Here is a 19937-nt window from a genome sequence, read left to right as displayed (position 1 = left end):
CCTCCAGAACCAGTGGGCTTGTTCCCACGTCCGGCTGAGGTGACCCGCCTCCCCCGAGGTGCCTCCCTATTTGCAAACTGATGCCCCTGCAGTGTCCTCTCCGGATCCGGATATGGCTAGGATTCGAGTTGGGCCTTAGACTGTGCCCTGTGGCCATGTGGGCCCTTTGAACATTGGACTGGGCAGTGTCCCTTTGTGTATATGTGTACCTATCTGTTTCATTGACAAATCAAATTCTTAATATTTAATTTGAGCTGATTACAATTACTTTGGTCAATTTCTGTTGTCCTTGCATTATTCTGCCATTTTTCAGGGACAAATTGTTTTTCGTGTGCAGCTGGTTGTGTGTATTGTGTGTTTGTCAGGTGTGTGTTGTGCATGTGTGTGTGCCACTTTCGTTTTCCTCCCACCCTCCCTTGTATGCTTAGTGGCTGTACTCACCGTTGTCATCTTTGTCGGTGTTGGTGTTTCAGGTGGAGCATAATGTAGAAGATAATCGGAAAGACTTGCAGTTCAGGTTCCATGGCGACGTTGTTCTTCCGTGTGTCTCCAATGGTGAGTCCTTTCTCTTCAGTGATGCGTTTCCTCCAGGCTTTTGATGGCTTTGGTACTGCCCCGGAAAAGGTGGCGGTTTGCAGTGTCTTAATATGGTGGGTGGTACTTTGTCTCCCACCTGGCTGTTGTTGGCTACCGCCGTAGTGAGTGTTGTTTCTTCCCTGGCTGTTGGTGTGGTACATTGGCTGTCTATGCGAGTTATCACCGTCATGGTCATAATTTGGTGGTAGTTACTGCTAGCCTGTTGGCGGTATTACCGCCATTTTATCACTCAGATCTACCTTGTAATTGTGGTTTAATTGGTCTGGCCCCCAGACTGTCTCAGCCAATGCTGGAGTAGGTCTCAGCGATAATCTTTGACAGCTCATGTTCTTGATCCTGTACAGGAGCATCCCAGAGCCACATGCCCCTCTGCTAGTGCAACTGCCGTCCCTTTAAGATTACTTAATATGATTGAAGACACAGTGGCAAAGGTGCCTATTAATTGCATCCCCAAAATCCTGGGCAGGCCCGTATTTATCTTGAATTTGTTTTAACATCTCCGGAAGATTGGCAAGTGTTGGAGTACCCTGTGCAGTAGTGTAGAGCGTGGCAAATACCGTGCCCCATGCATTGCAGGTATCTACTGTGGGAACCATCCCAAATGGCATGCACATAGTGAATATTCTATGTTTATCCTGAGGACCCGTACGGGGAAAACGGCTTCCAGCGCATTTATTTTTTGAACTAACCAAAATGGAATTTCCTCGAGTTTGGCAGGTGTATTACACATGATTGAATGGACAGTTGCATAGTTAATGCCTGGCGTAACTGCGTGTGGTTGAGCTGAGGCAACACATGCTGGGTTAGTATTTAATGTTTGCATTACAAACTGTACTAATAGGCTGTATATTTTGGTGAGTTCTGTATATAAGCGATGTACCTCGGCTACTGCTAAGGTTGCTGCATCAGGGTGCGGTGGATATGTGGCCAATGAAGGCCAGGTCGGACCGTCATAGCTTAGAGGTCCCAACCTAACATGTAATATTGAATGTGGTAGAGCGCCATCAAGCCAACTATTATGGTCTTGATAAGATAGAGGTATTTGAAAATATGCACAAGTTTTGTATTGTGCAGGTATGTTTGCAGGTGTATATTGATGAAATGTGTTTGTGTTCCCATCAACTGCTGGAAAAGTTACCCAAGAATAAAATATTTCTGTTCTGTAGGCTGGATGAGCCTCAACAACAAAGGTGACTTGAACCCTCCTAGGCTGTTAGGCCATTTGCCAATAAGTGTGCAGTAAGGGGCGGTTGCATATTTACTGCATTTGCTACCTGTTACGGGTTTGCCATGTTAATGGTAAAATATGTTTGTTCAGAGATAAGGACACCAAGTGGGGATTGATCCTTTTTAAGGTTCAAGCTTGAGCTGCCTACAGCGTTAGATAGGTACTACCTACTTAGCCGAGAAGGAAATCCTCAATACCACAGACATCTCCGTATATAGTATTGAGGTGTCTCTAGCCTTTAGTGAGACATGAGATAATTAGGAGGATCTGAAAATTAGTGCCTGACCAAACGTTGGCTGCGCCATGTAGCATAGGTTCTCATTATCCTAATGAGGCTACTGGATTTGGGAGCAGAATCATAGATTGTGGGGTACTAAGTACAATTCCACATCAAGTGACACCTGTCGGCCTAATCCAGGTTTTCTGGCTAACTAGCAGCACCTTACCTCTGTCCAAGATCAAGGATGACTGTGGCAACCGGGCGCATGACAAGAAAGACTCCTCAGGGGAATCGTGGTCGATCAGATCTCATCCCTTCCTCTCAGTTACATTAGTCTCACACAGACAAAGACAGACAGAGGCAGAATATAATTCAATGGGTATTTATTGAAGTAACTGCATCTTAGATAAAATGGCATCTATTGCAGCAACTAGGATGATAAAACACAATAAAAGCAAAATGGTGACATGGAGAGTGAAACACAAGAACAGTTCCACCATATTGTCTGTAGGAGTGATATAGTTCTCCTACCTGAGCTATGTTAGAGCGCAGCATAATACACCTTAATCAGCCCTTCAGGATTCCCCCCCTGGGAAGACATCATCCCTCATACCCGAGTAAGGAAGCCTGTAGTCTAGAGAGACACCATCCCCATGTAGGTCAGGGGTTCGGCAGTCTAAGCAAGCAGCTGTAGTGAAGCAATCAGCATGCAGTCGTGGTCATCTGGTTGGAATCTTCTCCTAACATGTATGGGACAAAGGAGTGTTTTTAGAATAAAACAGTTGACATTTCAAGAAAGGGTCCCCACGTAGGAAAATATGCGTTTCTATTAACGTGAGAGACACAGCGTACCACTTTTGCCGGCAACCCCATCTGACTGCAGCATTGAAGAAAGCACTAAATGAAACGAATGCCCTACTTAGAACGTATTGACTTCTTAGGTGAAAGAAAAATTAGAAAGAGCGAAATAAAACAACACCGCCAATGTGGCTATTGCTACAAAAATAAAGCGATGCTGAAAAAAAATGTAACTGTGCTAAAGTGCACAACGGCAAGCCTAGTTTGCTAAAATAATGGGGGTTATTACAACTTTGGAGGAGGTGTTAATCCATCCCAAAAGTAATGGTAAAGTGACGGATATACCACCAGCCGTATTACGAGTCCATTATATCCTATGGAACTCGTAATACGGCTGGTGGTATATCCGTCACATTTGGGACGGATTAACACCTCCTCCAAAGTTGTAATAACCCCCAATGTGTCTAAAATATGGCTAAATTAGCTGTACAACATTATATTCTTCATTTTTACCACTTTCGGGTCATTAATTCTTTGGCAAGCCAGTGGCCAACACGCTTTGGTGGCAGAGATTCCATCTGTGCCGACCTATCAGTGACCAATTGTAGGAAAATGCCACTGTTGGCATGGTCACCCATCACCTTTTGCCTAATGTTCATGCCAGCTTTGATTGGAAGTGTGCTGGGACCCTGCTAACCAGGCCCTAACACCAGTCTTTCTTTCCCTAAAACTGTACCTTTGTTTCCACAGTTGGCACAGCCCTGGCACACAGTTAAGTCTCTTGAAAAGGATACCACTGGTACCAAGGGCCCTGTGGCCAGGGAAGTTCTTTAAGGGCTACAGCATGTATTATGCCACCCTAAGGGACCCCTCACTCAGTACATGCACACCGCCTTGCAGCTTGTGTGTGCTAATGGGGAGAAAAGACAGTCGACATGGCACTCCCCTCAGAGTGCCATGCCCACCAACCACTGCCTGTGGCATAGGTAAGTCACCCCTCTAGCAGGCCTACAGCCCTAAGGCAGGGAGCACATACCACTGATGCCAGTGTGGGATTTATTGAAAAATGCACACATAGGGCATCTTAGAGATGCCCCCTGTATGTTGGCCTAACTTATAGTGTAAGACTGACCAGTCTGTGCCAGCCTGCCACTTCCAGACAAGTTTCTGACCACACAGGTGAGTGCCTTTGTGCACTCTGTGGTCAGAAACAAAGTCTGTCCTGGGTGGAAGTGCTTCCCACCTCCCCCTGCAGGAACTGTAACACATGGCGGTGAGCCTCAAAGGCTCAAACCTGGTGTTACAGTTCCCCAGCACACTCCAGCCAGTGGAGATGCCCACCCACCGGAGGAGCCCCCACTGTTTGGCGGCAAGTCCAGCGAGATAATGAGAAAACAAGCAGGAGTCACCCCTTCAGCCAGGACCACCCATAAGGTGTCCAGAGCTGAAGTGCCCCCCCTTCTTGAGAAATCCTCCATCTTGCGTTGGAGGATTAGAGCCGATAGGGATGTGCCCCCCTCCCCAAAGGGAGTGGACACAAGGATGCTGTAGCCACCCTCAGGGACAGTAGCCATTGGCTACAGCCCTCTGACCCTAAGACACCTCTAAATTTAGTATTTAGGGGCTACACTGAACCCAGCTCTTCAGATTCCTGACGACCTCAAGAAAGAAGGATTGCTGAGCTGAAAAACTCTGCAGAGAAGAGGAGGAGATGACTGACTCGCCCCAGCCCTACTGGCCCGTCTCCTGCTTCAAAAAGCTGCAGGAGAAGAAGCAACGCGTTCTGCAGGACCAGCGACCCCTGAAAAGCCTCCAAGGGGACTGCCTGCCTCACCGGAGGACCAAGAAACTCATGTGGACAGTGGACCTGTCCAAAAAAAAAAAAGACAAAAAAAAAATCTTTAAAGGGACTTCCACCTCACTCAAGGGTGAGTACAAACTACTCTGCACCTGACGCCCCTGGCCGTGTCCAGAGGAACCAGCTACCCAGAGATGATCCCCAGGCAATTCAGACTTGGTGTCCGCCCAGGGCTGACCTCTCCAGACCCCCACGATGACGCCTGCAGAGGGAATCCCGAGGACCCCCCTGACCGCGACTGCCTGGGACGAATGATATCCGTCGCCTGAACAAGCCATCACCCTTTTGACCTTCTTTGCTGTTCCCCATCCCTCTGAAAAGGAGAGACTTCATCATTTGGACTCCCCAGACAGTACCCAGATTTTTTTGCGAACATACCAGACAACATCCGGCAGACAATCAGCTCTTTGTGGCGTTCTCTGGGGTGGAGAACAAGGTGTTGCCAAAATGGTCCACCTAAACGTGGATCAAACTCTGCATCAAGATCTGCTATGTGTTGGCTAAGAAGCAGCCTCAAAGCAGCCTCCAGAGGACCTAAATGGTCCACTCCAGTAGGGCCAAGGCTGCCACCACTGCATTAGCATGCACATTGCCTGTCCTTAATATTTGTGAGGGTGCTATGTGGGCAGCAGTTCACATGTTCGTGAAGCACTACTGTTTAGACAGCCAGATCTGTCGAGAATGGGCATTTTGCCAGCTTGGTCCTGCCGGAGTTTAGTTCAAGCCATTCCACAGACCAACCACCTGGGGAGGTCCTGCTTTGTTATCTATGCACACTGTGAGGAATCTGAGGTTGGAAGTATCCATCAGAAGAAGAAAATACTTACTTTGGTAACCCTTTGTCTGGTGTATAGTCTATTCTCCCTGGCAATTAACCTCACAAAATACCTGTCTGATTACCACAACTTTGTGTTTATGTATTGAGTAAGTAGATATTTATTAACTGTGGGATGTGGGCTACCTTTACAGCACTAATGTCCATATTTTAAAACGTTAGTGTAAGTAATTTGAAAACTCTTTGTAGCATGGGGGTGCTGTAAGTGAGTGGGCCAATGAGTTTGAGCAGCTACGGATCCACATAAGCAAACTGCGTGTGCTGCAGGCTCTGCCAAAACCCATTGATAGATTTAGGAAAGTGAAGCAGTCTTCCCCATGCACTCTGCTGCACTTGTTCGTCAGTCTGTAATATACAGGCCCCAGTAGAGCATTACACTTATTCTGGATACAAATCAAACTCTGTCCCAGCACTAAGCTCTGGAAAAAAGCCTTCATCCAGATGAACCTATTATTTCATGACAGGTTTTTGCAAGGGTTGCCAGAAGAAAAATAAAGCATACCTCTTTTGGAGATAAAAACAATGATTACAATACAGCAAAAAAGCCTATGCATCTTACTATCTGTCTGCCAAGTATAATTATTCACATTGCGCACTTTATCCAGAATGTGTGTGCAGTTTTGTGGACCCAACTTTGCAAAGCGTGCCAGATGCAATCAAGGGAGAACGTAAAAGGAATATTAAGCCAAAATAGCCCTTTCCCAATACTACATTCTTTTCTAACCAAGCCATTTCTTTGGCTTTCCTGCTGGTCTTTCTCTACAGTGCACCAGCAAACTTTTCTGGAGCTACCCTGGGGTCAGGAATTGGATTACTTTTTCACCTGAACCTTAAATTACTGGAGTTTTAGGTTGAATTAAAGGGCTTACAGTTCTTTGTGTGTTACGTATGTTATGTATTTGTATTGCCTTTTGGGGGAGGGCTTATTCTGGTTGAGTATTGGGGGTAATTTTTCAACACCATGCATGAGCTAAAGATGATTTCCCTAATGTTTTAACCAGCACCATATTTCTGTGTGCTACTCACAATAGAAGCAATGAACATCTTTACATTGCAACTCCGTTTTATTTAGCAAGGAAATTATCCAGCAGTACATGGATCTTGTGCAACTCCAAGATGGTAACAAAGTGCAAACAAGGTGAATACTGTTGCCTTAGGTGTGGAATCAAGAAACCACAAACATAGGCCCTCATTATGTACCTGGCGGTGGCGGACATTTCTGTCACCAGCATGGTGGTTTCGACCACCACATAATGTACGTAGTGGGGCCCGCCGCAGGCAGCCTTCCACCTCTGCCAGGTTACCGCCCACAGGCAGCCTGACGATGGCGGAATTCTTCATCTGACAGGGCAGCGCTTTGGAGAACCCTTGTTCCGCCAGCCATTCCCTGGCAGGTTCACCCACCAGGGAAAGGCTGGTGGAAGGGGTGATCTGTGGGCCCCTGCACTGTCCATGCACTTGGCATGGGCAGGGCGGGGGCCCCCATGCAGAGCCCAGTCACGCACGTCACTGCCTGTGCGCGACGGGTGATGCTGCACCCGCCCCACAGCGGCATTGACGATGGCTCCATGTGAAGCCATCGGCAATGTCCCAGCCCAGCAGAATGTTAATTATTCGGCCGGCTGGGTCTCAAGGGGGCTGGCGGTCTGTGATAAGACCGCCAGCATGAACACGCCGGGGACTCACCCTGGGAACTCCCGCCGTGTTCATAATGACCCCCATAATCCCCAGATGAATTGATTGCAGAAAGCATCTGAAAACAATTGTCTGCCACTCAAACACAATATATTGTGTATCAAGACACCCAGGTGTAAGGGTATATAAGTGTGTGTGTAGCCCCAGCATTTCCTGAGGGTTTCTTTGGATTCCATCTTTAACCTATTCTGCTCTGTAATAAGACTTCAGATAATCAATTGTGGTTAGTTGATGATGGTTGTTAATGCATGACAAATGCTCTGCCTTGTTTTGAATTTGTAGCTTTTTAAAAGTTAACTGTGAGGTTGAAACATACGGGCTGTATAAGAATGAGAACACATTTGAAAATAAGTTATCTATGTTCAAATACAAAGGGAATATTTTACATATTAGCATGTGCAAATTAATGCACTTTTAACACATCATAGGACTTTTTCTGACCTTGCAACAGACTCCTCTAGCTGTCTGGTGGAGATAGCTTTTTACACAATATTCCACAGAGCCAATTCTTGCTCAAGATGGCTTTGTGTCAGTTTCAGTAGCTTTGCCTTTATTTGTTGCTTTCCTCTCTTTCTGTGTTTGTTCCACCCACAGGGGCTTTTGGGTTTAACCACTGGTAAATTAGCCATTTATCCTGCTCTGAACGTAGCATTGCAGTTAAGAAAACAGAGCTGCATTTGTACACCACTTTACTGCAGTTTTCAGTGCATGGAGGCGTGGAAGATAAAACATCAATTATGATAGACTTTGAAGACGGCTATATAGCAGCATTGGCAATGCCAGTTGGTTCCGGTTCCGCTTGTATGCAAAGGTAAGTGAGACCAATTTGCATTGCCAAAGCTTGTTTTTTCACTGAAGGACTTCGCCCTTCTGGTAGGTCTATGATCTTGAAAACTGCTGTAGAGTATACCTTCTCAGGAGTATGCTCCGAAGGAGGAGGTTGATAGATCTTTTCACTGTGCATGAAAGTGTGGAGGTGAGAGCATCACAACTTCATAACAATCAGTTTAGAATGACAGTATGACCACTGTGGCCACACAAGGACATCTCCAGTATACATAAAGTCCAAGGATATTTATTACAAATTAAGGCTGAGTAGCATGAACAATTCTCAAGACAAGACTATAAAGGTGCAAAATCATGAGAGGCTGTCCAAACCTCCTAAATAAGTTCAAACGAATTAACATTAAAAAAACTAGACATTCAATTAATGCAATGCATATCAGCAATAGGAAAATTTGAAAGGATGGAAAAAAAATGTCTTGATATGTTAATCATTTAGCAAATTACAATTCTGCAATCTAGTTACCTAAACAAAGGGTTTACCTCTAGTATTTCGCTATTCTATGTTAATATGAGGGCAAAAAGAAAAAAAGAAAAAAAAGGACAAACAGAATTTGAAAAAAGGAAAACTGGGGAATCAGATTGCAAACTAAGGTTTTCAAAAAGTAGGTAAAAAGAGAAGGCATCAGCATTTAAGAAGATCGGTCAAGAGTCTTCTTCTCTGGGACAGGGGAAACATCTCTAACTCTCAACAAGGCATCTCCAAGGGGCAAGAGCAGAGAGCGCTGTACCTCTCGGAGTTTACTGGTTTCAGCTCCTAAAGGGTGAGCGAGACGATCTGATCTCAATCCTGCTGGGGAACGGTATATTAAAGTTCATAGGGCAAGTTGATTCATCAATCTGTCACTCCATATTATGCCAAAGGTGCAATAGTACAATGGAAAGCAGTCATGACATAGACTGCAACGTCGGTGTAGATTCCCAGGTTTATCGTGAGAAAGGCTTCCACCCTAGCTCATCCAGGCAGGTTGAAACAATTGTATACTTACTTCATTCCACAGTTCCTGAATGTCCTGTGATCAAGGCCAACTTCTCAAACTTGCTGTGTGTAAAACAATAGGGCAAATATTACCTAGCTAGCATTCTCATGAGAATGATGTCTGAAAGGAAAGTTCACGTTAGCAAGAATGGCAGTATTTTCTGCACAGTCGGGAACACAATGTTGCGACCTCGCTTAGGGTAAGCAAAGTGAATTAAAACAGGACAATCATTTATGTAATTAATACACATATAACACTTAGTTTAAGAATTTAACACTAATAATCTTGGCTAGTGTTCATATTATAGTGCACTTAAACCGAGTAACTCTATTAACCCGTTCATATATTATGGTGCAGGGCTACATTCTTCAACTTTTATATGCAACATTGGAAACATTTCTATTAAAAAAGCTTTTATAAATGTAATACAAATGATTAGGATCCTGAAATATAACACAGAAACAAATTCATTTGATTTGCCTGACGTTTAAGGGCTATACCACATGCTTTTCAGCTAATGGCCTACAGTGAATGCACATTAATATGGCTTGCAGTGCCTCACTTAACAACAAAACTATTAATACTTTGATTAACATAATGCCTAAATTGTCACATATAGATAAGTGTGACATCAGGCGTAGTACTAAAATTTGTGCTACATCAAATCCTTATTGAAATCTTGTAAATCTGTATTATAGACAGTAGTACTTAAATCATTCTTTACCACTACAAACCTAGTATGAGGGCTGTCTTCTATTTCTAAGCTGGCTGGTGATGGCAGTGAGTGAGGACCAATGTGAGGGTCAATTCCAAATATTGCGGGTTCCAAAATTAACACACACATACTTGTTGATTAGTTTTTTATTATGTTCAGCCTGTGTCTTCTTTGAACCAATGTATTCACACTTTTTAAATCCCTGAAAGCAGGAGCCTGTCCTACCCCATTTATTTACCCATCTAACGAGACCACCATTTCAGCAAACTGAAGATAAAATATGGTGTTGCAGTTATTTTTGCTGCATTTTTACTCCGGTGTTATTTTCAGTTCTGTTACAAGACAATTTTGTTATATTTTTGAAGAAGAGTGGGTTACAAAATAAGGTATTTTGATAACGTAGACAGATTTGACATAATTCTTTACAAATAATTTAATTTAGGGCTTTAAAGAATCCGTGTGCAGTTTGAAAGTTTTTTAATTTATTTTTGTTTCATATGAAGTAAACATTAAGATCCTTGTCTTTTGTCTGTAAAGAACCAAATAAACCAAACTGTTGTTGTCCTCTTATTTTAGTTAGTGCTTGCAAACTTTTTGCAGTTGTGAACAAGTCACTGTGGGTTCAAAACTTCCAATGAGTGTTTTCCGATGCATACAAAAAGAACAGATGATGGACAGAATGCTGAACAATGAAAACATTCACCCCCAATCACAAAGATCTGGGTTTAATCCGTCCTTTTTTTGCTAACTACCCCACCCCAGTTTGGACCCAGCCATACGCAAATCAGTCTTGACCCTGTTCCTCATGGGAACAGTCTAGCCAGAACTGCCAAGCCGGGTCAGACTGGACTGTGACAAGACAGGTGAATGTTTGCATTGTTTAGCATTCTGTCCATCATCTGTTCTTTTTTGCATTTGTTGCCCCAAGTGGGAAAGGTATGCCCAGACGTGGGTCCCTTGCTCACTGTGCTACTGGATTCAAGTTAGCCTGGCTGATGAAAGGTGATATCCTGAGACCGGTCCCAGGATGCTTGTTTCCGGTCCAGGGAGGACCTGGCCTGGCAGTTCGGGCTGGACTGTTCCCATGAGGAACAGGTTCAAGACTGATTTGCATATGGCTGGGTCCAAAATGGCGGTACCATGTTGAGCAAAAGAACAATGCATTAAACCCAGATCTGTGACTGTGGGTGAGTGTTTGCATTGTTCAGCACTCTGTCCATCCTCCTTTTGTGTTGCTAAAGTTGCCCTAAGTGGGAAGGCTATGCCCGGACGTGGGTCCCTTGCTCACTGTGCTACTGGATTCAAGCTAGCCTGGCTGATGAAGGGTGATAACCTGAAACCGGTCCTAGGATGCTTGTTTCCAGTCCAGGGAGGACCTGGCTTGGCAGTTCGGGTTGGACTGTTCCCATGAGGAACAGGGTCAAGACTGATTTGCATATGGCTGGGTCCAAACTGGGGTGGCATGGTGAGCAAAAGAATGATTGATTAAACCCAGATCTGTGACTGGGTATGTGGGTTTGCTTTGTTCTGCACTCCGTCCATCATCCTTTTGTGTTTTCCGATCCATGCCACAAGTAAATTAATATTTTGTTAGCAAGCTGATGCTGGGGTTATTGCAGTTTCCTGTCGATTGTTCCCAATCCCGCTCCATGAAAATAAAGACACAAGAGCATGTGCTCATGTGGCATGATATACACCTGTGATGTGTAGGTGGCACACACAACCGGAATCTCTCAGGTTCTAGATGAGGATTCAGACTACAAACTTGCGTGACACCTGTACAATTGAATGTAACTCCCTAAAAACATTACACACTTTACAAGATTAGGGCCCGCTCCTTATGCTATGTTTTATGGAGAACGTAATGACAGGAAAAGCAAGTGCACCGTCTTTATGGAAGAATATGAAGTTCTGTCAGCCTATAAAGTCAAGGGACTATTACTTCCCATGATTTCACAAGTACGTTTTGTCTTACAGATAATGTAATCCTTTGGAAACGTTTATTATATACACACAGGCAATCAGAAATTAGCATAGAAACAACAAGCATTGGCAATACTTAGTAAAAATAGTGATGGCCCTAGGGGAGAGCCAAACCATATACTAAAAGTGGAATGTGAAATACGGTCCCCCGCCCAAGGATGTGGAGTTGTAGATGGGGGCTGGAGGAACTAGGAACCCCAAGAAGTGAGTACCAGAGTGACCCACAGCGACCAGGAGGGCAGATGTAAATACCTGGTTTTCAAAAGGACTAACAAGAGGACTTCGAAAAAGGATTATCCAAGAACAGGACCAGTCTAGAAGAATCCAGTGATGGATCCTGGAAGACGTGGACCTGCAAAAGAAGGGAACACATACCAGTCCGCGTTGGAGTGTCCAGTGGGGGCACGAGCTACTACCCGCCCTTCTGTGGATGAAGAACCAGGTCGATGGGGGATGAAGACCAGCTTTGGAGCCCAGGAGCTGAAGAGGAGTCCTTTGAGCAGTGCAGATGGCGTCCCATGTCAGTTGTCGGGTTGAAGATGGTCAGTGGTGTTGGAGGACTACTAACAAGCCTTGGCAAATGCAGAAGCAGCACAAAAAAAAAAGAGTTGCAAGGTTGAATTGGACCATTAAAGCCCAGGTGACTGGAACGAGGGAGGGGAGTCCGAGGTGACAATCAGCAGTCAGGAGAGCCAACAGAAGCAGTTGTAGCCCCCACAGGCAACCCACTGGCAGCAGGCACAGTAAGTCGCAGTGAGGCCCAGTCAGCACACCTGAAGAGTAGTTCCACGTCGCTGGAGCAGCAGAGAAGAGATAGTGCTTGGCAGGAAGCAGTGCTGGGGGCTGGACTACACAGAGCCTGAAGATCGCTTGGAGCAGGAGCAAACAAGCCTTGGTAGCTACAAAAGTTGCAGGGCACAGGAGTACTGTCCTGAAAGGAGAGACAAGGGCTTACTGTCTCCTAAGTTGGACAGTTGGCAGAGAAGACCAAACGGACTGCTCTAGACCACCATCTGTGATGCAGGATCCATGCGTTTCCAAAGGGGGGGGCAGATCCACGCAGCTGGTCATATTTGCAGATGGTACCTGCTGATGCAGGGGAGTGACTCCTTCACTCCAAGCGAGATTCCTTCTTACTTGTTGGTGCAGGCTGAAGTCTTGTCCACCTCAGTGGATGCACAGCTGGAGAACTGTTGCAGCTGCTGGAAAGAGCCGGATAAACAATGTTGCAAAGCAAAGCTGTCGCTGGAGTTGCAGCATGTTGGTTCCTGAAGAGCCCAGTTGCGGTTCCAGTGGCCAGAAGATGAAGTACACAATGCAGAGGAGTCCTGGTGGAGTCTTGCACATCAAATCTGGGGACTCACCCTCAAGGGAGTCCCTAAATAGCCCTAAAAAGGGATTTGGTCATCTAGTAAGGTGACAACCTAGCAGGAGGCGTCTGTGACATCACCTGCCTGACCTGGCCACTCAGATGCTCCCATGGGCATCTGCACATCTTGGTTTCAAGATGGCAGAATCAAGTGGCCACCTGGAGGAGTTCTGGGCACCACCCCTGAGGTGGTGATGGACAGGGGAGTGGTTGCTCTCCTTTCCTTTGTCCAGTTTCGTGCCAGAGCAGGGACTGGGGGTCCCTGTGCTGGTGCAAACTGGTTTATGCAAGGAAGGCACCAAACGTGCTTCCCCTCCCAAGCCATGTAGCACCTATTTCCAAGGGAGAGGGAGTTGCCTCCCTCTCCCGCAGGAGATCCTTTGTTCTGCCTTCACCTCCCTGAGCTGGTCAGGCAGCAGGAGGGCAGAAACCTGTCTGAGGGGTGGCAGCAGCAGAGGCTGCCCGGAAAACCCCAGAAGACTGGTAGGAGCAATAGTCTGGGTCCTCTACGAAGCCCCCAAAGTGCATGGAATCATACAACCAATACTGGCAACAGTATTGGGGTATGCCTCCGCCATGTTTGATACCAAACATGCCCAGGTTCGGAGTTACCATTATGTAGCTAGACATAGGTAGTGACCTGTGTCCAGCACACAGGGATAATGGCATCCCCGCACTTACGAAATTCAGTGCAATGAAACTGGAGTTCTTAGGGGCACCTCTGCTAATGCGGAGGTGCCCTCACACACAGGAACCAGGAACCTGCACCCTTCCCGCTGGACTAGAAGGCCCTACCATAGTGGTGACTTACAGTGACCTCATGCATGCACCTTTTCACGCAGGCTGCAATGGTAGGCCTGCAGACACATTTTGCGTGGGCTCCCATGGGTTGCACAATACATGCTGCAGCCCTTGGGGAACCCTTGGTGCTCCAATGCCCTGGGTACCTAAGTACCATAAACTAGGGACTTATGAGGGGGCAACAATATGCCAGTTGTGGGGTGTGCAAAGTCCTAGGCAACCAAATTTAGAGGGAGAGAGCACAATCACTGGGGTCCTCGTTAGCAGGACCGTAATGAATACAGTCTAAGCATAATGATAGCAGGGTAAAAGTCGGGGTAACCATTCCAAAAAGAGGGTACTTTCCTACACTGTACATTTAAGTTCACCTAAAGAATTCTTAGCCGCTCTAGGAGAGCCAGCAGTACAGTGGAATGAATGAAAGGAGTACTTCCTGAATTATATAGCCAACATGGAAGATAGTAGTGGTACTTTCACAGCTGTGAGGAAGAAAATAATTCTTATGTACTGTTTAGGTCCAGAAGGATTGTGCATTTGTGGTCACTTACAGAAACCAGACAGGAGTCGAGGTGATACTGATATTTGTAAAAATGCAATCCATGATTTAGATGAGCATTTTCCACCCATGGTAAGCATTGCAGTAACACGTTATGCATTCTTCCAAAGAAAACAAGAGAAGCATGAAAACATTGAAGACTGTGTAACTGTCTTAAAAAAAAAAAATGACAGTCTCATGTAGATGTGGAAATTTGCATTGTGAACTGGTTTGTGATCAAATATTAATGTATACAAAAAACAAGTTAATACAAGAAAGCTTGTGGGTGGAAGGTGAGGCCAACCTCAAAGACATAGCGATGGTCAAGAAAGCAGGACTATCTGAGTAATGTACTAAAGCTACATTGGCACAATAAAAAAAGGCAGTAGAGGCAGTTAATAAGATCTCTGATGGAAAACAGAAAGATGTGCAGAACAAAGAAAGGGGACAATGTAGAACAAGCAAAAATAGTATTGTCACTTGTGTTCGGTGTGGTAGCACATAACAATTTAGTGAGGTTCGACAGGTATCCAGCGAAAGCTGCCAAATGTTTAGAATGTGGCATATTTAGACATTATGCAAGAGTACGTAAGAAGAAACAAAGGGAAAAGAGTAGTACCAAGACTGCATGTGTGGGAGAGAGTGAAGTGGGGTCATTAGAGGAGAGTGAGCAGAGGGAATAAATCAGTAGGTATAAAAGGCGAGCAGAAGTGGTATTGAACATAGCAGGAGAAGGAAATAATAAACCTTTGTGTTGGGTATCCTTTAGAGGAGTTCCATTACAAGTTGCAACTGACTCAGGGTCCCCGTAGACTACATTGCTGAGAATGTCTAGCAGACTTTTTTTTGTGAGTAAGATTGGTAATCAGTTGGAACCATCAGATATCGTTCCTAAAAACTATACAGGGGACAAGATAGACCTGGCAGGGTTCAGGCAACCAGTCTTTAGATTCAAAGATAGGCATGCCATGTTTAAACTTGATGTAGCCAAAGAGGGTCATTCAGTTTTGGGCTGGAAAGATCAAAAAGAAATTAAATATAATTCACCAATTAGTCTTTAGAAACAACACTCTTACCTGACTGGGTGAGTGTCAATCCGTATATGTTGCAGGATACTTCTACACACATCGTCTTGAAGAATTTCACAGCGTAACTGCTGGTTCCTGCTCGTCGCCAGAATATTGTGGTATGTTGACACACGTACTTGATCTTTGAGGTGCTTTATTTCAATACCAAGGACGCACGCAGCACAAAATCTACACAGCACAACACGGGCACTGAGGGATCCGGGACATTCCATACAAATCTCCTTTATATACAGTCGAATGTGATAACATTCCATATTCAAATCTTAAACCCATTACTACAGGCAACAAGGCAGCCACAAACTCCAAACCATATTAGTGCAGACTTTTTCCAATGTGACAACCATACTACTGCAGACTATTCAAGTTTAAGGACTTAAGATTTTTATTTTTATTTTGGATATATTTATGGTACTCGCGTCCTGGCATTAGTATGGCCTTGCAGCACCATTATAAACTTTGATGCAGTTTTTTTTAGTAATGATTATATTTTTTTTTTATTGACCCCACATTTTTGTGCCCCAGCATATCTGTCTTAGATCTTTAGCGCCGTTTCTGAGGGCTTCTTCATGCTCCGCATTTTAGGTTTCAAAGCAGAACACACTTTTATGAAAGGGTATTCTACTTGTGCGACATCTGTAGATAAAAGTGAGTTTAATCTGTTAGCCACTACTGTTTCAATTTATGTTGTTTCGGAAAAGATGCTAGCGGATAGCTCAACGAGCTGAAGTTCGACACTGGACTAAAGCAGCGATTGGCAGGTCTCCAGCTGGAATCCTGGAAAGGCCGACTCTGCCTTCCACCCTTCCAACAGTAACATCTGTTAGTTACAGTCAAGGTTGGACTGGCCTTTAGGGCAATCAGGCAGTGCCCAATGGACTTGTCTGATAGGTCAGCGTGTAGGCTGTTACTTTGGCTGTTTGTGGGCCTGCTTTATGAGCTAAGGGGCCAGTTTTACTGCTTATTTCCCTAATATTAAAACAAACTTTACCTGCAGCAAGCTCAGATCCATGCAGTCTTCCATACCTTTCAATACGTATACCGCACGTTTTCACAAGTTCAAGCTACCCCAATTTGCAAACATGGGACACTTTTTAAGGTTTCTAATTTACTAATGGGGAGGAGGAAGGTGGCACTAATTTCTGTCCCAGTCGGACCCTGTTTATAGTATTTGAACTGTTAAAGTGCGGTACGAAGAGCTATATAAAAATATAGCTCCACCCACCCCCACTTCCAGAGCTAAGATGAATGGATGACTAGAACAAGTTTTGTCTGCTTTTAAACCTTTCCCAAGGATCACATTACCTGTAAAACAAAACATACTTGTGAAATCATGGGAAGTAATAGTCCCTTGACTTTATAGGCGGATAGAACTTCCATAAAGATGGTGCAATTGCTTTTCCTGTCATTATATACTGCATAAAACATAGCATAAGGAGCGGGCCCTAATCTTGGTAAGCGTGTAATGTCTTTAGGAAGTTACATGCAATTGTACTGGTGCCATGCAAGTTCGTAGTCTGAATGCACGTCTGGAACATTAGAGACTCAGGTTGTGTGTGCCACCTGCACATTGCAGGTCTATAACACGCAACATGAACACATGCTCTTGTGTGTCTTTATTTGCATGGAGCGGGATTGGGTGTGAGTCTATGGACAAATACGGAGGAAGCCAGTGTGGTGTCTGAAGCAACCATTAAGCATAGCTCCTGACAATACAAACATGGAACCCTGCTAGGGCAGCCAAGTTTTGCCACTCTGACTGCACCCTTCCTTGAACACGAAGATGAATACGCAGTGGAGGACGTTTTGGACAAGATTGAACCTGCAGTCTATCTGAAATTTCAGCTAGGGATCTTTTCATTCCTCTCCTTCTCTGCCAGATGGCAACGAGATCCCAAGAAGGCCAGTTGGTGGTGTCCTTTTTCTGGGGCCACCGAAACAGTGGAGCACGTGTTATATTTTTTTTGTCCAGCTTACTCAGGAAGCAGGAGGAAATTGATTCTTCTGCTGTGTCATAATTTGGGTATAACAGATTATAGAGTGGTGACTAGAATCCTGAAAAGTGACACTAGGCAGTCCATAGTTCTTGCGGTTTTTTGCCTTTTGCTGTTTGTGGAGAGCAAAACAAAAACAAGTGCCAGCGTAGCAGTCCACGTTTAGGCGATTGGCAGCTAAATATTTTTAATGTTCCAGCAATGACTTTACTGATCCGAGCATTTTATATATATATGTATGTGTGTGTATATATATATATATATATATATATATATATATATATATATATATATATATATATATAATTGAAGAGCTGTCAGACCTATCAGTAAATGGATTGGCAATAACTTTTAAGTGGGATGACAGTGTCTAATTAATTAGAGAACAATCAGTGTCAGTGGCTGGGATGCTGTTACAAACTGTAGAGATTGGTTGGTAGTTGATTATTAATTATTCCTTTTTTTAAAAGGATTTTTGAAGAATTAATAGTTAAGAGATTTTAAAGGATTTTATCATTTGAATTATACATATTTTTCTTTCTGTTTATATTATTGTAAATTAAATTGCTAACAGATCTTCGAAATGCACTCATATCTTTAAAAAATGATTGTCTATATTTAATTCATTTTAATGGTTTTTATATGCTGCTATGGCTATATAGCCGAATAAAGATTTTGCCCAGGTGAAGCAATAGTGGAAGTTGTCCAAATCAGTGGTTGGAGTCTCCTGCCCACATGCCTGCTACTAATGTTGATACTGATTTTACTTACTATGGAACTTCTGATGATGGAGTTTGGTTTTCATTGCGATTTTTGGCCTTCTGCTATAATTTTTATATTTTTCTTTACCACAGATGAGTACAATGCCCGGACTGCCTACTAGGCCTTGTTTCTACGATATTGACCTTGACCCAGCAACCGAGCAAGTGAAGGGGCTGTTTTAGAGAAATAAAGCAAACATATACCATAGCTCAGTCTCAGGTGAGTTAAACCTTCTTTCTTTTTTCACTAGCGAAGTTTCTTTGCACTGCAGTTGGAATTCGTAGCGAAAAGTTTATTTTACCGAGCAGGGGTTTAGGAAGTTTGAGTGCTGATTTCAACTCCTATGCTTCTTTCTCCCTTAGTAACTGAGCTCAACTGTATTCGTTGAATGCCATTAATCTGAGTTGGCCAGCTGCTGGTGGATTGACTACATGCTCCTCTGTAGCACCCTTCCTGTCGGCAGCCAAGCGTTACTTCTGTTGCTACCACTGCATTTCTGTGCTCATGTTCTTCAACTTAGTATAGAAGTGAGTTTCTGCTCAAAGAAGAGAGCTGTCATTTTCTTTTTAAATTTGAGTTCTTTCTGTGGCATGAACTCCACCCGACCAGTTGACCAGGTATCAGAGCAGTGTCTGGTGCATCTCGAAGACGGTCATTACAAACTTACATAATGTGAATTAGCAGCCAGTCGGAATCCTTAGGCGTTAGCGCTGACTACTCTTTCTCAATAAAACAAAAAAGAAAATCTTTTTGAAATATCTGCAGCCTTTCAACTGCAATACTGCTTCCTCCTATCAACACTTTCAGATTTGTAAATTAAGACGCCATCTTTCGAGTAGGTCTCAAACTCTGTAGCAAAGTATTCTGTAGAATGAGGATGGCACCTTGGTAATGTTGGTCTACTCATCATCCTTGAGGTCCAAGAGACATTTTGTGCATTGGACCATGAGACATTTTTACCCTTCTGATCTGCTTGAAGAAATTTTGGGAATGAGGAGCTTTTTGAGCGGTATTAATCTTTAATTTCTGTTTAAACCAACTTTGACCAGATGCATTCTTACAGGACCATGTTTTTTAAGTCTGCTTTTGACAGTACAGCTGACAAACTGACCTAACTTTAACATCCGTAGAATGGACTTTGGAGCCATGCTTTTCAGGTGTTGGACTTCTTCAACAAGTCTCTTTCAGAAATTGACTTGAGACTTTGTCAGTTATGTTTTCGCTTAGTCTAATAGTATATTCTTCTCTCACCTAATAATATTAGTTGTATCCTTCCGCTTCGACTCAAGTGCATGAATTAAAGTACTTGAGGGACAACTTTACTACTAAGGCCCTCTCTGTTCTCTCCTGTTGGCTTTCTTCGATAGCTCACTCTAGTATGCTAATGCTGCCTGCGTTAGCACATTAAACTCAATGTTCGTTTAGTGCTTGGTGCCACAGAGAATGTCCTTGTCCTCAGTAGTTTTCTTTTTTCTTTTAATATAGCTTGCTTTTTGGGATGCCTCCGTAGATGAAGAATAGTGAGCTGCATTGGTATCCTTGATTGCAGTTGGGGCGCTCTTTAAACGGCAGAAGATCAAGGGGCCCCATCCTTTATAAGGAAATACACCTCGTTCTCCTAGGACGAGATTAGCATGGT

The 19937-nt window shown here is 44.1% G+C and overlaps 1 protein-coding gene across 3 annotated transcripts in view; it reads left to right on the top strand.

Annotated features, from left to right (window-relative positions):
* Positions 1 to 19937, top strand: part of MTHFD1L (methylenetetrahydrofolate dehydrogenase (NADP+ dependent) 1 like) — a 1484080-nt gene that overhangs the window by 1421969 nt on the left and 42174 nt on the right. For all 3 annotated transcript variants that reach the window (XM_069234289.1, XM_069234288.1, XM_069234290.1), the window contains one exon: positions 18391 to 18517. In XM_069234289.1, the coding sequence (XP_069090390.1) occupies positions 18391 to 18480 (90 nt within the window). In that variant the 3' untranslated portion in view covers positions 18481 to 18517. The remainder of the gene's footprint in view (positions 1 to 18390; positions 18518 to 19937) is intronic.

This window comes from Pleurodeles waltl, chromosome 5, assembly GCF_031143425.1.
Source record: "Pleurodeles waltl isolate 20211129_DDA chromosome 5, aPleWal1.hap1.20221129, whole genome shotgun sequence".
NCBI lineage: Eukaryota > Metazoa > Chordata > Amphibia > Caudata > Salamandridae > Pleurodeles > Pleurodeles waltl.
This window is presented reverse-complemented; position numbering and strand designations above follow the sequence as displayed.